Raw genomic sequence first — 18009 nt, 5'->3', positions numbered from 1 at the left:
GTCCATCCTGATCCCAGTAGTCCCCTGGATCTCTAGGAATTGTATGGATAAGGGGTACATTTAACGTAGGCTGTAAATGTTTTCTTCCTGTTCTGTGTGTATGCTTTTGCTGTTAAAGTGAGCAACCATGGATGAAGTCAAGTAATTTTGATTCTAGATTTAGGATTAAGTTATTACCACATTTATTTCTAAAAATTACTTAGCTTGTTTATAGGCAATACAGTGATAGGAAGTTATTCTTTTCTGATACTGATTCACATTTTTTACATTCTACCATATCTGGATCCCAACTGGGATGGACCTCCTCTTTTTCCCCTGGGCCATGATGGGAAGTCAGCTGAAGTGGAATTCCTGAACTTTTGTGCTCAGTGCATAATATTAGATAGATTTGTATTAAGTTTAATATACTTAAATATACATAATACTATACAGTATTTTTTGTCTTTGAAGCTGGAAGAGTTCTGGATTGTTTTATGTAGATCTTTATTGATTCATACACAGAGCTGTCATTCTTTGACAGAATTTGTTCCAGTTTTTGCAGCTGAAGCTAAAAGAAACGTTGGCAGGAAAAGTAAAATATACCTGTATTGGAGTCTATTAAAATAAGCATCTCTACTTATGGCATGTATTTACAAGCTGCTTTTCAAGATTTGAAGAGGTTAGGAATTTAGTTTCACACAAAAATAAATGCCAAAAAAATCCCAAAACATACCGAACCCAAATCCATAACAAAACTCTTCTATCTTTGTAGAAGCTGCACTCAGGATCTGAGAGGAATTACATTTATGGCATTTCTTTTCTCACATCTTCACAATTTTATCTTAGAAACCTTGAGTACAGTTTTTTACTTAACTTGATATTATAAAGCCCATAAGTTTTCAAAGATCCATATGCTATCATATGTGTCATTTGAAATGAGTTGTTTTCACACTTGATGCAAGAAAATCAACATGCACAGCAGGGGAATTTAAAGACTGTTATTTGCAACTTTGAGAGCCACCTGGACATCCTGAGAGGCAGTTACTCCAGAAAGAGCAAGAATTATTTTAAGTGCTCTAATGGATAAATTAAATTCGTATTAGCTTTTTTTTTTTTGCAGGAATACTCAAAATCTCAATTGTATATTTAATGCTATTTTTATTTTGAATCTGTTTGTGCCGTGTGTTCCAATATGTATTTGTAGCTTTGAAAAGTTATTTGCGGTGGCGTCACTGCATGGCGATGAGCTCTCTAAGTGCAAGTAAAAAATAATCTAGATAAATAAACCACCCATTTTGATTCATTTAAAAAAACCCTCAACCACAAACTCATCAAATCCCCAAAGAAGTAGAGCATCCTTTACTTCTGTAAATTCACTTCTGTAAATCTTACATATCTATAGCAAGGTTAGAGGTGCAAAAGAGTCTTGGCCATTCTGTATTAAAAAATCAAAATAAGAAAAGACTTCCTTTGTGCACAAGATGTAATGGCTCAGAAAAGTGTATAATTCATTCTGGCTTGCTGTTAGGACCGAGCTTGGAATTCTGTTATGTTTATCATTTCTTAAGGCTTCATACTGTTTTCTGCATTACTGATTTCCTGTACGTTTGCAGATGAGACGCTGAAATTGTTGAAAGAGCTAACAAGTAGAAAATCTCTTCAAGTGCCAAATATCTATTACCATTTGCCTCATTTGTTGAAAAATGAAGGAAGCCTTCAACCCTCAGTGCAGGTTGGCCTTGGAAGGACGGGAGGTAAGCTGATAAGTATGGTTATTTCATGTTTTATATCTGGAGGACTTTCCAGTTTTAGAAATATAATTTACTGCATTACTTGGTAGATCAAGGACATCTCATTTAACTTGTGTGATACTGATATCCTTTGAAATTGCACTGAATTCAAGATGAAAGGAGCTTGGCTGCAGCTTTGCTCTTTTCTACGTAGCCTCAGTCACACCCCCTGCCCTGTTAAAGTACACGTTAAGAAGCATTTAGTTTGGATGAATATTTTGTTTTTAAAAGGATACAAAGCTCGAGCATTACAGATTTTGAACTGCTAATGGATATATCCCTTTGGCTTTTCAGATTTCTGGGGCAACCATACATGGATACAATTATTTTAGTGTTGATGTTTCTGTTGTTCTCAACAGTATATTTCAATGTATAAATTTAGAGTTGAAAGAACTAGCATAATCAGATATAATTGCATGAATAAAATCTGGGCAGTCATTGGAGGGGAACAAAAAATCAGTGTTGTGCTGCAATACTGTTGATCTCCTTTTTTTTTTTCTTTTTTTTTTTCCCCTATTTCTCACCAATTCTGAGCTTTGGCCATTAGGATAGCTACGTGGAATCCCACTCTTGAGCATATAGCCAAACCAACCTGATAATACCTCAAAGTGTGTGTGTGTCTCTGAGCTTGAAGGCTGCACCAATAAATCCTTGTTTCTCTCTGTGCTACCTGACTTGAAAGACTTCTCTTATTGTCCACTAGATCCTTCTTTTCTTTTTCCTTCCCCTCCTTGCTTTTGAAACAAGCATTAGCCTGTATTATTTTTGCTACTTCAGTAAGTTTGATTGTTCCTTCTTTTAACAGAAGGCATGCCTCCATGACAAATGTGTGGGCTTGAGCCATCGATTTATTTTTCTGACTATAACCACCTTTTATTTTGATGTTATCCAGGGAGGAAAAATCTAATATCTCTTTATTGTTTTAAGTGAAGCCTGTATTATATCCCACTGAGAATATATGACAGAAATTTGGAGTTACAAAATAAAAGTTGGTATCAGGTTTATTTATTTAATTAAACAGTGAGAGGAAATTCAGAGTTTTAAATTATTTTCCCATCTTTCCCTTTCCTGGTCACTGTGATTATTTGAGTGTTTGTTTTAAAAATTCAGAGCTTGTTAATGTGTTGTTGCTAGGCAAAGTGGGCTCTATATGGAAGGATAAACAACATTATTAATAGTTGCTTGATTTAATATATTTATGATGTGGTAAATCATTTCGCGTAGGGGGCTCAGAATGCTGGTGCTGACTTCATGAAGTCTGCTTCATCCTTTTACTGAGTTCCTGCTGTTACCTGCTGTGTTCCCAGTAGGTAACCAGCCCTTTGTTCAGGGTAGGATGCAGAAGAAAGAGTGTGGAAACGTTAAGGAACACGGCAGTCAAACGGTCAGCTGAAAGATGGTGTTAATAGTATTGATACTGTTGATACAGCTGGGGCTGTATTGCTTTGCATTTGAGGTGCCTTTGCCAGAGACAAGAAATTTTGTTGAGGATTTCTGTGCAGTTCTGATGCCCTGGACTTGTTTTTCTAGAAGAACCAAAAGCAGGTGCAAGGAAAGTAATAGTTTTTCAGCAGTAGTTTGGTTTTTTTTTTTAAAGATGACTTCTGAGAAGTTAAAAACTTGAGTTGTGAAGAACGGTTATGTCAGTTGGAAAATAAAACTTAAGTTTTGAAGTTTAATCACTCTCTAAGACTTGGTGAACCTTATCTGATTAATACAGTGGTTGTTGATTATTCTCTATTGTATTGGGGTTTGTGTGACAACATTTGGTAACAAGGGGGCTACAGGGGTGGCTTCTGTGCGAGGATGCCAGCAGCTTACTGACAACCAGACCAGCACCAGTGGAACAACAGATTTAAGAGGGGGGAAAAACTGTGCAAGGGCAATTGGAGCTGGAGAGAGGAGAGAGAAGTGCAAACACCAAGGTCAGTGCAGAAGGAGGAGGGACCCCATGCTGGAACACAGGAAGGGTGTGAGGAGTCCTCCCCTCGAGGACAAAGAAGTGGCAGAGACCATGAATAATGAACTGACTGCAGGCTGTGTTTTCTGACCTCTGTGCTGCTGGTGGGGAAGAGGTAGAGAAATCAGGTGTGAAGTTGAGCCCAGGAAAAAGGGATGAGTAAAGGGGAAGATGTTTTAAGATTTATTTTTATTTCTCATTACCCTAGGCTGATTTGATTGGTAATAAATTAATTTCCGTGAGTCTGTTTTGCCTATGACAGTAACTGGTGAGTGACCTCTCCCTGCCCTTATCTCCACCCACAAGCCTTTTGTTATTTTTCTCTTCCCCTGTCCAGCTGAGGAGGAGAGTGATAGAGCAGCTTTGGTGGGTCCCTGATGTCCAGTCAGGATCAGCCCAACACACCTGTGCAATAATCTGTCATGTCCAGGATTACTTTTTGTTTGCTGTGTTTGTTCTGAGCATTGGTGGTGATTATGTTAATCATGTTCCTGATGATGGGTGGTATATTTTTAAACTATTTTTAATTATGTTGTCTTTATTTTTAGTGTTGTCTTGACCCTTTAACTCTTTACATTTCTTAAGCAATGTTTTATTGCAAGGTTTTTGTTTTCTGTCTTGTGTATGAAATCACTGAAAGTACATTTCTGATTTGTTTGATTTCAGTTTCCATTGTAATGGGAATACCTACAGTGAAAAGAAAAGTCAAGTCTTACCTTACAGAAACTCTCCACTCCCTTATTGATAAGCTGTCCCCTGAAGAAAAACTGGATTGTGTTATGGTTGTCTTTATAGGAGAGGTAATTGCTTAAATATTCTTACACAATTTCTAACCTACCTTTAATTACAAGTAACAGTCCTTTCAGGAACTGATGAGGATCTACTTCAAAATGTAGACAGATGACTGTCTTCTTCCAGGAAAAGGAATAAGTGTCCATCTTGGGTTTCTGAGAAACAATCCTGAAGAGCTCAGCTTTGTCTGTTCATTAAGGGAATGGTGGACATGGTTTAGTGGATTGGTTATTTTGCAGTTCTTCTTATGCTTATACCTAGTGACAAAGATGTGCTAATCACCTTAGTCCTTCAACATCAAAATAATGGCTAAGGAACTCTGGTGTCCAAGGGGAGGATTCTTCCCATGTCCTTCATGCTACTGCCCAGGCCTTTGTCAGATGAGTGCTCCAGTCTGAGATGTTAGGCACAGATTGTTACTGATTTTATTTTCTGGACAATGTGGATGTTTGAAGCCCAGACCTTTTTAATGGATTAATTCAGTGTTCAATTGGACTGTTTGTTCAGTTTGGCTCTGATTTAGTGGAAATCAAATTTAGGAAATTGGTAGAGTGCTTTCAGAAATAATTCAGTTGGATGCTGGCAATTGCATGTACCTATTTTGTTCTCTGTGCTTTTCTCAGAAGTGTGATTTGGACAGTGGGAAATGTGTATATATGTGTTTGACCTTCATCCATCTAACAGTGTAGTGCTTTACTGAAACAGTCATTTATGAGAGCCACAGATGAAAATTCAAACCCCCAATTATAACTGAAAATGGTTTTAATTCTGGGAACCAATGTCCATTCAGAGATGAATCAGTGGAAAAACAGAACTACAAGTATTAAAATGCCTATTATCATCATATTTCAAAGCTTTCCTTGAAAAGTTTGTAAACTTTTTACTTGTATCTGAGAGCTGTTTCTTAGTGTTTTCTAATGTAAATGGCTCTATTTTCTTTTTCTTGATAGTCAAAAACTGACAGTTGAGAGAATCAAGGGAACAGTTCATTCTGAATTACTGGAATGCTATGTTTTTCTTCACTGTATTAGTTGGACAAATTTTATTGCCTTTTAGTGTGGTATCCTTCTAAGGTGTAAAACCAAAGTTTTGTTTGTTTTGCTTAAGGAGGTCTGAGCTATGAAGTCTGTTATCATTGGATTCTCTGTCCTCTGCATGGCTTGGAATAGGAGTGACAGTGTCCCCAACTGCACAATTCTCTGTTTGCCTTAAACGAACCATATTGTTATACCCAAGTTTACCATAGCTAAATAACATTCTTCCTTTGAGGTGGTGTGAAATTCTCTTTCATGTTGGGAATGATTCTGCAGAAGTGACTGCAAAGGAGTGGAACGTTTTAACATGGGAGCTGTTGATTCTGTGCCCATGGAGAATTGTGTGGTTTGCTCTGGAGTGGGATACAGTTACCCTCTCTGTCTTATCTCTGTATCCACCTTTCTGAGAGCAGTAATACCTGCTTACTCATATACCTGCTTTGGGCATTGCATGCCATGAACGTCTGGGAAAATCTGAAGGACCAAAGTTTAAATTCTTATTCTCTTATCACCATTCCCTAGATTTGCATTTCTCTTTCTTTACCCCATGCAATTTTATATCTTCCCTGCCTTACTATTTCTTTGACCACATCTTATATTTTCTTAAGTTCTTATAGTTTGTTTTGTAATTGCTGCAGGGAGCTCTCTGAATGATTAATATGGTACATTAAATACTTCATCCTAAACTATGCTGTGCTTTTTCTGATTAATGCTATATATTTCAGCTTCCTTCTGCAAGATGAAAAGTGTAGGTTTATTAAGCATTTTCTCTGGCTATTTGAAGGAAGGCCTACTCCTCTGGTAGACTTCTGTTTCTCCTTCAACAGAAGGAAAGGCTTTATCTTTTAAATAGCTTTGTCTGTGAGGTATCCTAGCCTAAAATTCATGAGACTGTTGCTGTCATTATTATGTGCAATAATGAAGGCTTATTTAAAAATACATTAGAACTTTGACCAACTCTTGTACTAAAAATAATGGCAAAAGTTTCTGAAAAAAGGTATGGCCTCTCCTCAAACATATGTGCAGTTAAACTACAGCAAGAAATGGTCATAGCGTTAGGTTATGTAATTTTGCTAATGAGCTTAAAATTACTGTGTCTTGTCTATAGCTTGTACCAACAATAAAAAAGGCACAAGACTTTAAAAAAAAATGTTTTTATGGGAAAATTATGTGAAAAATAGTATTTTAAAGGGATTTTAGTATTTTTCTTGCTATCTTTATTTGAGAAATCAAATTAACAGTGTTTAAAAAGCATTGCTGGAAGCAAGCATCCTAAAATACTCTTCTAATACTGCTAATTCTTTAGTAGTTCAATCTCACTAATTTCTTGTAATTTCATTTTTTACTAGAAAACAAATTAGAAGGCTAATGGCCTTCTGCAAACAGCATCAACAGTGTAAACAGATGATCTAGTAAATATAGATGCATTATGGTTGCTAAATAAATTTACTGTATGGATATTTCTCAGTAATATAATTATACACAGTAAATTTCCATACTGGAAGTTCAAGGAATTCTAAAATGTCTCAGCTAATGTGATATCTATTCACCACTTTAAATAATTGTTAGAATTGCTTGACAGTAAACTGTACAATTGTCCTTGTAACTGACATATGTCTGTGTTCTCCAGTTTGTTAAAATAACGTTATTGCAGAATAATTTGCAGGTATTCATTAGGATGACTAATAAATAGGCATGATTCATTATACCCCTTTACCTCAAAATCTTTTTATTCCTCCTCACTATGTAGCTAGTTCATCAGATGACTTGAAAACAAACGATTCACATCTCGTAAACCTGCTCTGTATGAGAATTTGCTTTCAGACTCTAGGTTTAAGAAACTATGAACTCGATGAACTATGAACTAGATGAAAATTGTTGCCTAGTATTTTTATTTAATAGGGTTTGTAAGGAACATGGGAACCATGGTTTTGAAGTACTTAACATGATCATAACAGAACAGACATGTATATACAGGCACTACTGAATACGAGAGAAATTAAAATACTTTTCTGGTATCTAAACAGTTCATTTTTTTCTTTCTGTGGAGACATTTTCTACGAAGAAAATGCATCTTAGACTTGTTCTAAATATATCACGTATTATTGTCAGTCCACTTCATTAATCAGAGATTGCACTTAGCACAGTCCTTTGTACAAACAGTAATCAGTGTGTACTGGAAAGACTATAAACCCCTTGATTTGACCAAAAACGTCATGATGCTACAGGTGTATACAAAAGCATTTTGCTATTTCTGTACAGTGCTGATTACATCTGACTAGGTAATGATTACCCAGCCATTTGTTCTTGGAGCACTAGGCCACATACTACACTTTCTTGAATATTGCCTATTTAAATCTTACTCTGTTGTGTCAGGTATATACAGTTCACTTAAGCTCGAAAACTTGTATATCTTGATTATCTTTTGCTGTCACTGTGTCATCTCTCTGTGTAAACAGTGGCTGCTAAATTATGTTGATCTTCAATAGTGTTTTCCCTGTGCTCCTTTTGTGGGGAGTCTTTATTATTTCTTTGGAAAAGTTTCTGTGCTGGTTGGGTCAGTGTGACACAAGCACCCAGCGAGGTACCATCCTGTGTGCTGTATGAACAAAGCCTTGGCAAATTAAGCACTGGGTGTACGTACTGGGTCAAACCTTGCTGGACCTGTTTTGTAGGAATTAACACTGCAGTGCAATATGTAAAACCTCTCCACAAAGTAAACAAGCCTGTATTTTCACCTCTTTTTTCTCTGGGCCTGGATTATAGTTCTCTTTGATAAGCAGCTCTCTTGATAGAAAACGAAAGAGCATTTTTTCTGTCCTGCTCACAACCCAGATGTATTAGCATCAGCCCAGCTATACAGATGTTTCATGCTTTCTGCTAATTGTTGAAAACTTGTGAGCTGCCCTTCCTGGAGCTGCCCTGAAGAGCGTGTTCCTAGTCCTCAAAAGATCTGACTGTGCATCTTGAGTTGGAGAAAGACCAGTAGATCTTGCCATGTACATACATATGTATGTATGTAATATATATATATTAAAAAGAATAAAAGCTAGGCAAAGCTGTTGTACCAAAAGATACATTATCTTCACCAAATAATAAAGGCCTCCACAGATGGTAGCCTTTTTTTTGGACATCTCACTCTAAGCTGACCAGGGTGAACACACCTTCTAGATACACTGCCAACTCTTGTATCTGAAAAGGTAGTTTGAGCTGTCAGTGGGAATTTTGAGATATTTAGGCTGTTATTGCAATACCTGCTTCTCTGACACCTTGTCTTTGGTACCCAGAGAGTATGGACTGCTGATACTGGGCACCAACATCAGATTTTATGCTCCTCTTTCTATGTCAGTGACTATCAAAGTTTCTATAAGGAATTAAACCAGTGATAAAAAAATCTTTCTTCGATCTAAGAAAAGATCCTTGACATGATTTGAAACTTTCAGTGTACCCAAGACAAATTTAGTATCTCAGCACACAGATAAAATTCAGGATTTTGCTCTTTTCTCAAGCCCTAGTCTTGAATGACTGAAATGCTTATCTAAGATGCTTTCTGAGATGCACCTGGGCCAATTAACTACTTGATGCTTCTGGTAAGGGAATTATTAGTAGCCAGAGTTGTATCTGATCCCTGTGGGGACATCTAGGGAATTTGTGAAATGGGAAGTATCAGTAATAACCTTGCTTCAGAAGCATTGCAGCAGGTGACTTCATATCTCTATGGCTGACTGAATTGACACTTTCGAATTTTGGACAACAATGCCATATTTTTCTATGTTGATCTGCCTTGACCTAAAAATAATGAGGACAAATTCCTTCCTTCTTCCAAATAAACAGCACATATTGTTGAAGGGTACTTTTGACTGTCTTCTGGAAAACAAACCTTTGCAAGGATTTACTGGCTCCCTCAAGGGCAAGGAAAAGTTTTCCATGTTGCAAGGCCGCATATGCTGCTTTCTGTCAGACTCCACAAAGCAGGCTTCATCTGCAATATGCACAGAACTAGTAGGAGGCTGTATGACACTATCATAACTTGCATCTGAATGTCCTGTTTTGAATTGTCCTTTGATGTTTTTTGCTCTTCTAGCCTTCGTAAGAGCTAACCTCGTTCTCTGATGCAGTGTTGTGTTTCACAGCACAATCCACGTGGCTTGTGCCTTCACGATTGAGGAGCTGGCATGCAGGGCACAGGGGCAGGGAGAAACCAGAGGAGTATTTTTGTATTCCTACTATTGTTGCCAAAGGCTTTTACACTGTGAAACCCTGTCCTGGACTGAATTGGGTTAATCAGAGAAATTACTAGAGAGAGAAAGATATTTCTTGCCTGTGTGGTAGAGTGGAGGCTTTCAGTAAGGGAGGGATGAAGTCATTAGCTCATGTAGGACACAGGCTACGTTTTGCTTATGTAATATTAGATGGCTGTGTTATGACAGTATTCTCATTCCTGGTTTTTGCTTTGCATCTTGTTCTCATGTTCCCTGTATTTAACTTGAACTCGCTGCTTCGGGTTTGAAAGCAGACACTGTATTCCTGAAAATAATTTTTTTTTCAGCTGCATTTGTTGAACTCTAAAAGATATTATTACCTTTTTTCCCTAGGCTTTATTTATATCCCTATGCCACTGCAACCACTGGAAGCCACTGCTGCACTTCTATTCCTAAGGGCTTCTTTTTTCACTGAATAAATATCCCAAAATAGGTCCAAATGCCACTTTAGTGGCTGTTTTTTCCTATGTAAGTTTTAGTACCTCGTATATGGGTTATTATATTCATATGTGCTTCCACTGTTTCAACAAGTATGTTTTCTTTGCCTTTTCTGAAGGCTGTAATTTTGCATTGTTTGTTATTATTTGAAATGCATGGTAAAATTACCCCACCCCTATTCTACAGGGATGATGAAAGATCAAATAAAATTGTAGTAATTAGTAAGCAGTGAAATGACCACACTATGGTTGTTTCCCAGAGATTTTTTTTTTGTTTTTTTCTGAAAGGTGGTCTTGAATTAGTAAAGAATTACTTCTAGTAGATTTCATTTAAGAATTAAGATCTGGATAATCTAACAGCCTAGATAAACTACCAAGATGATGAAAGGCCTCAGGGGCAAGACTTAGGCAGAGCAGCTGAGGTCACTTGGTTTGTTAAACTTAGAAGGGAAGACTGAGGGGTGACATCACAGTCTGCAACTTCCTTGAGAGGGCAGCGGAGGGGAAGGTGCTGATCTCTTCTCTCTGGTGACCAGTGACATGACACAGGGAAATGGTATAAAGCTGCATCAGGGGAAGTTCAGACTGGACATTAAGGAAATTTTCTTCACTGAGAGAGTGGTCAGTCATGGGAACAGGTTCCCCATGGAAGCGGTCATGGCACCAAGGCTGGCAGAGTTGAAGAGGTGTCTGGACTATGCCCTTAGTCATATTGCTTAGTTTTAGGTAGTCCTGTGAGTGGCATTGGTCTTGACGATCCTTGTGGGTCCTTTTTAACTTGAGATACTCTGTGATTGCACCTTTTTTCTTTTTCTATGCATCTACCACTTAGGACAGTAAATAAACCTTTGGTCTTAAATGCCACGGGTTTCTTACGTTTCGAGAAACAGTCCACACTCTGTCATTCTTCAAGGAATGAAGTAAGGATTTAACAGTATGAAAGGGTTGATTCTTAAAACTAGAAATCTTGGGTTTGCGTGACAGTTGGCTATCTGTTAATCAGAACTTTCTAACCTCTTGTTTTATCTGCTAGCTAATATATTCTGCTGCTCTGCTGTGCACACACTCATAAAAATCAATAAAAAAGGTTGGAAAGTTCACTGCTGCTCTGTTCTTTCTGTGTTTGTTATGAATAACAGTATTTGTTCAGATAAACCCTAGAATAATTGCAAACTTGAAGCGCAACCTCACTTGCACTAGAGGAAAGTACTTCAGAGAATTCTAGTACAGTATTTTACAAAAGCTGATGAAATTTTAGATTTTATTTCACTGACAGTCTGAAACTTTAATGTGTTCCGCAACAGACTCTGAGGCTTTTTTTTTGAGAGTTTCATCAAAGCATCAAAATATGCATTTCTTATCAAAATTGCTGATATGATAAGCCTTAGATATAGCCATGTTCATAAGCTTATAAAACTCCACAGATCTCTTAAGAGAAAATCTTCTTTTCTTGCTGAAAGTTTAGATGGGCTCAAGGGGATGCTAAAAAGGTATCTTGAAGATGAGTCTACCGAGGAATATTAAATACATAAAATCACATCTGTCTCAGGAAGTAACCTGAAGGTAGTTGCAGTGTGGGTGATAGCAGAAGCAGGCGTTGTGCATGCTTGTCCTGTTCTTACACTTTGCTGTGTGTCTGTTCATGGCTGCCTCTGCTGGAAGCAAGATGCTGATGTGGATCAATCTTTGTTCTTTAGGAACACTTAAAGGGAGATGTCTCTCTCCAAGTGTTACTGCATTCTCTTGGAGATCAGTAATTTCATATGCCTGGGTAGAAAGAACAGGCCAAAGATTTGAACTGCTGATACTGAAATGACCACCCTTCCTTATTTTGTTGTGAAGTTCCCAGAGATCCACTCACCAGGACAGACTTGTTTGTAATGCTTCATGTGATTCATAGATTCTTTGTGGCTGGCAGTGTTAACTCTCTGGTTGGGAACTAATACAATTTTGCATTTAATTGCTTTAAAGGGATTTGTTCTTAAAATGTTCATTTGTGCTTCTTTTTCATGGGTCTGAAACTCCTGGAGATTATTTAATCTTCAACCTTAAGAGTTTTACTAAGAAAAAATTACAACTTTGATAGTGCCTTCAGATTTGGTAGATAAAAACATTCGTAACTGTAGTTTTAGATGTTGTGCTACCATGGATGGGATCACCAGTGACATTTCCTTTTAATAGTTAAAAGCAGCACTGATACCATGGAACAGATTTAAAGTTCATCATATCTGTTGTAAAGTTGACCTAGTATCTACCAGATGATATTCACTGGAAGCCTAAAGAACAGTTACACGTGTCTTTAAAAGGGGACTTCTTTTTATTAATCTGGATTTGTCTTGTCCTGCTAAGGTTCTTGAAGACAAGTAGTCTTGAGTCCTGCAAGTTGATAAAGAGGACCTTATGTCTTATTTTGTCAAGGCAGTAAACACTTTTTTCCTCAAAAGGGGGAATAGTTTTTGGTCAATAATAATTTTTTTTTGTTGCTTTTAAGTTATTAACTGAATTTATTGATACTGCTTGAAAGGTCCTTAGATTTAATCTAGCTATTCCAGATTTCCTTCCATTGCTACCCTGCAAAGTCTTCTATCTACCTAACTCTTGCCTTGGGTATAGTCACAGCTTGATCAAATTTATTGCCTATTTTCATACTTATTTCATGATGTTGTGTGAATTAATTTTGAAGTGTCACATTCCTGGGACATGTCTACAGCAAAAGGGTGTTGGCAAATACTCTGTTTAGCGTTAGACTGGACAAAGTTCTGATGTGGAAAGAGGACAGTCAACCTGCTATCCTGAGGGGAAGAGTTTTGTGTTGAAATCCTGGTTCTGAATCTCAGATGCTACTGGTAGATAGGAATACAACTGCTTATTTAGAAATGGTGGCAAAATACCAAGTTTTTAATGCATTTGATCATGTGAAAAATAGCATCAGCTCTTCTATTCTCCATGTTCTTGTTCATTCTAAAAGTGGCATTGCCTTTTGCACTACAGTGTTGCAGTGATTGTGAAGTGGTGCAGTGAAGGAAACCTACTAAACCAGCAGTTGTGTTTGCTGTATCTTGTGTTCAGAGCAGCTGAACAAGGCCAGACCTTCTTGACTTTGTGTGACAACCCAGATTACAGTATGAATCGTAGAATCAACTGGGTTGGAAAGGACCTCTGAGATCATCAAGTCCAACCCTTGATCCACTACCACCGCGGTTACTAAACTGTGGCACTGAGTGCCACATCCAGTCTCATCTTAAAAACCTCCAGGGATGGAGAATCCACCTTTTACCTGGGCAGCCCATGAGATTGGAAGACTACAAGCTTCATCTTTTTAATGTGACCCTATTGTGATCGCAGCTCTGACTGGGAAACTGCCAACCTTTAGTGTGAAGGACACAAACAAAGAGTGGGAATTAGGGAAAAAACCCTCCTATTCCAGACCTTTTTTCTATTAATTAAATGTGCATGAACAATTCATATATGTATTTTAAATGCTTAGTGACTATCAAGGTCCATATGGACCTGTGAGTCTCCTTGTATGGAATTAACTGCAAGATGAGTTTTAAGTTGGGAATACCTTATCTACTGATTAGAACTTCTGTCCAGCAATAGGCATAGCACTTATGAAGAAAACACATATGAAAATATTATGACAAATGCTTTTTATTCGTATATTCTTGTGGTATTTAGAACCTGCTTTTGGAACAAACCCACTGTTGTTGTTGTCCTTTTTGAAAAGTGTGCGTCACTGGCATTATGTTGGATTTCATAAAACTAATATTTAAAAATAGAACTGGTGATTTTTTTAAGATCAAGGGGTAAGCACCTTTATCAAACAAGATTAGAAATGCTTGGGAGGGATTTATTCTCTGTGTACAATCCTTTAATGATACCCTGCAACACAAATTCATCAGTAAAAGTATGAACTGTTCTTTGTTTCTAGCATTTCAAAGGCAGCTCTTTCTTCAGAATCCTCATGAGCCACCAGAATCTGGGTTGATTTGTAGACTAAATTTTCTTTTCAAAAGCATAAATAGTATGTCAAATCATTAATAAGTGTAACGAAGGTCAGGGTTTTGAGTCACGTGAGTTACAAACTCTTTTCCTGGAATGCATGTGTACAACCAGGTTGAATACAGAAGCATTCAGTGATGATTTCATCATAAAGTGCATGAGAGGTAGCAAGAAAATCCAGCAATTGTCTGTTAAGTACAGATATGAGGTAAATATTATTCCTCTCTATTTACAAAAATAAAAGCTTCTTCTCATGTTAGATATGGCATAGTTACATTTGTGATGTGTTCTTGCATTACTCCAATAGCTTACACTCTGAAAGTGATTTTCAAGGACAGCTACCTGCAGTGTTTATACTTTGCTGTTTTGAAATACACCTCTGTTAACTGTTCTATTCATTTTTTATGTTTGTTTTTTTTTCCAGACTGATCTTGATTATGTTAACAGTGTTGTTGCAAGCCTGGAAAAAGAGTAAGTTGTAGTTTTATGGGGGGGTTCTTAGCTTATTGGTGGGTTTGCTTTTTGATTTTTCCTTAATCAGGTTGTGATCAGTAATTAAAAGAAACCCACTCTAGAAATAAGAGATTATGCCTTTTTGTTTCTTGGAGCTTTGGACTTTTGAGCAAAAAAGTAATAGATCACAAATTAAGAGGCAGTGATTCAGTCAAATTGTAGAACAATAGTATTAAATTATTTGGTGCAGCATAAACAGATTTATGTTTATTTTGTTTTAACATGAATGGAAATTTGTGACATTGTGTTAAGGCCTTGTATTCTGTGTGTTCAAAGAGAACTATAGAAAAAAATCACTTGGTGGTGAAAAAAGAAAGGCAAAAGAAATGTTTAGGATGTAGTTTGATTCTAATTGGCGAGAGGTGATAGCACTCTGAAGGAAATGCTAAGGAAAACAGTACTTTTTTATCTACTGCTTCTGTTCTACATGCCTTGTTTGAATAAGTCGTTTTTGTAACCAGACACGATAACTGTACCAACAGAAAGCAAGCCGGATGTCTACAGAGCTCAGAATCTCTCATGTGACTTTAGAATGTTTCTTTTGACAGGTTTTCTACAGAGATCAATTCTGGCTTGGTGGAAGTAATAGCCCCTCCTGCATCTTACTATCCTGACTTGACAAACTTGAAAGAGACATTTGGAGACTCAAAAGAGAGAGTGAGGCAAGTTTATTCCTCCAGATCTTTTCCCATCTCCTCCCACACCCACACTTTCGTTGTTTATAAAATGGCAAGTGGGATGTGAATTCTTGAAATGTTTTCTTACTGTAATTCTTGCAAGTGTGGGGATGCTAAAAGTGCTCTGTGAATCCATCTCATTCCAGCTGATTGTGTTGTTCTGTGATGATCAGAGCCTATGCTTGGATGAATTAATTTAGTGTTACATTTTGGGAGGAGAACTGAGATTTGATGTATTTTTATTCCTGTATGAAGACTCTTCTGTTTACTGTTTTTCTTCCTGAAGTACTTCCAGTAAAACCCAGTAGTTCCTGCTAAGTTGCTGAATAAAATGCACATATGTTTTTAGTGAAATGCCAGGTAGCTTTCACAAAGTCAGATTCAAATCGAACCAGTTTTATATCTGTATTAAAGCGTAAAGTGAAAACTTTGTTCCTTTTTTCAGGCAGAGGATTTCCTGAGGGAACAATACCAAAAGCAACTGTCTTAACATTTCACTAATATGCCTCATTCTTCATAGTGAGATTTACTTTATATTGCCAGTGTGTATTGAAATAACCTTTTTTCAGAAACCTTAAGCTTTTGATTTAATTTCAGATGGAGAACAAAACAAAACCTGGATTATTGTTTTCTTATGATGTATGCCCAGAAAAAGGGGGTTTATTACATTCAGGTAAATTTCTTTCCTTTATTTTGAGACAAGTTTTAAAGTGAGTTTCCAGAAATTATCTTAAACACATCAGAAAGACTTACACAGAGCATAGATAACTTGATCCCATAGTTTAAGGAGGGCATTAAGTATGGTGGTTATGGTGTATGAGGAAGTAATTTGAGAAGAACACTGTCTCACTGTCTCTGAAGGAGAAAATAATTTGTCCTATTTGAGTTAAGATGCTTGGAAAAAAAAGTGAAGGAATCCAAACAGATTAACTACTCTTTTTTCCTTCTCTCCAAATGAATCATTGTTGAGTTGCCTAGGAAGAAAAATGCCAGCATAGTTTTTAGTGGAAATCAAGCAAAAATCCGTTTTTTACTTTCTTTTGAAGGCAAGTGCAGTGTCACTTTAATATGACTGAGTATAGACACATTTTCTTTTTTCTTTTTTAAAGAGGTTTCCAAGAACAGAGTTAAGCAATTCTTCTTTAATGTAGCTCAGAATTGTTCCTATCGTGTGTTTCTGCTTTGAAGTAGAAGTCTTACCTACAGGTATTGTGGATTTAGTCACTGCACTAATGATCTTTATTTAGATTTTGTGACTGTGTCCTTGGGGTGTAAAGTCCCACATGTCTCATCTAGTTTTCATAAAGCTCTGCTGACTCCAATCTCAGAGCTGTTGGAGTCTCAGCTCTCTTGGAAGCTGTGCAGCCAGCAACATGAGACAGTCTTGTTTGATACTGAATATTAATGCCAGCACACGGGGAGAGCATGAATGCACTGCGAGAAAGGACAGGAGAAGCAGGATCCTTAATGCAACAATGGCCTGCAGTTACGAATTAAAGGGATTGTAGCATCCCATGTTGGCAGTTCTGCTGCCTGGACTAGGTGGTTAGTTTAGTCTGTGCAGCTGTGCTTTTCTTGGGCAGTTAAACTCAGGTGAAATGAATCCCAGTTCTGTAGGCAGTGTCTCAGCTTCTTGTCTCAGAGGAGAAACTCTTTCAGTGCTGTTAGGTTTGTGAGGAGAGTCATGTTTGTGTACCAGTAATACAGATATTCTGCCTGTTCTCCTGAAGATATCACTTAGACTGACATTATTTCATGGATGATTTTTCTCTGAAGAAAGAAGCTGGAAAAGCAGTGTTCTCAGCTAAGAAGTTGGATAAGTTTGCAGATTTTTACTGCACAAGGATTCTCCACACATTCTCTTACTGCATTGGTTCTCCACAAAGAAACAGACTGATCCCTACAATAGTTATTCCAGTGCTAGGATTAGAGATATGTGGCTCTGTGTTAACAATATATTCTAAACCAGTATTTCCTAGCTGTACTTTTTCCTATGGCTTTGATGAGGCTTTTTTTCTTTTATTTATGTTGATATCACTGCTGCCTTCCTCCAGCTTGAAGATGACATCGTTGTCAAGCAGAATTATTTCAGCACAATAAAAAATTTTGCGCTTCAGCTCGCTTCTGAAGATTGGATGATTCTAGAATTTTCTCAGCTGGGTTTCATTGGTAAGAAAATTTTCACTTGTATGTAGTTTGAAATAACACATTCATCCTCAGACTGTGAATGAATAGTGATTTGACTTCAAAGCTGTCGTCTTTGTACTGGAAATAGACCAAGAGGTAGAAATTCATTGATTTTTTTAGAAACTCTGGTTTAACTTATGGTTGTTGTTTTGACCCCTCATTTGTTTCATATACTTTTATATGACTTTTATTGCTTTTATAGGCAAATTCAAACTGTTGGAAAAGAGGGCATTTTTATAATGAAAAGTTAAATAATTTATAAAAATACAGTTAAACTGCAAGGCATGATTTATTTTGATTTACCTACTGTTAAAACAAAAATGTCATTACAATACAACTGACTGAAGTAAAGAAAAAAACATGGAACTAACTCCTC

At 37.1% G+C, this 18009-nt stretch overlaps 1 protein-coding gene across 2 annotated transcripts in view; it reads left to right on the top strand.

Moving 5' to 3' along the window:
• The window catches only part of MGAT4A (alpha-1,3-mannosyl-glycoprotein 4-beta-N-acetylglucosaminyltransferase A), a 73195-nt gene that overhangs the window by 29435 nt on the left and 25751 nt on the right, over positions 1 to 18009 (top strand). For both annotated transcript variants that reach the window (XM_050332255.1, XM_050332254.1), the window contains 6 exons: positions 1593 to 1733; positions 4396 to 4529; positions 14681 to 14727; positions 15318 to 15431; positions 16044 to 16119; positions 17501 to 17615. In XM_050332255.1, coding sequence (XP_050188212.1) covers positions 1593 to 1733; positions 4396 to 4529; positions 14681 to 14727; positions 15318 to 15431; positions 16044 to 16119; positions 17501 to 17615 — 627 coding nt within the window. The remainder of the gene's footprint in view (positions 1 to 1592; positions 1734 to 4395; positions 4530 to 14680; positions 14728 to 15317; positions 15432 to 16043; positions 16120 to 17500; positions 17616 to 18009) is intronic.

Source organism: Myiozetetes cayanensis, unplaced genomic scaffold, assembly GCF_022539395.1.
Source record: "Myiozetetes cayanensis isolate MyiCay16 unplaced genomic scaffold, myiCay2020 scf5-8, whole genome shotgun sequence".
In the NCBI taxonomy this organism is placed as follows: domain Eukaryota; kingdom Metazoa; phylum Chordata; class Aves; order Passeriformes; family Tyrannidae; genus Myiozetetes; species Myiozetetes cayanensis.
This window is presented reverse-complemented; position numbering and strand designations above follow the sequence as displayed.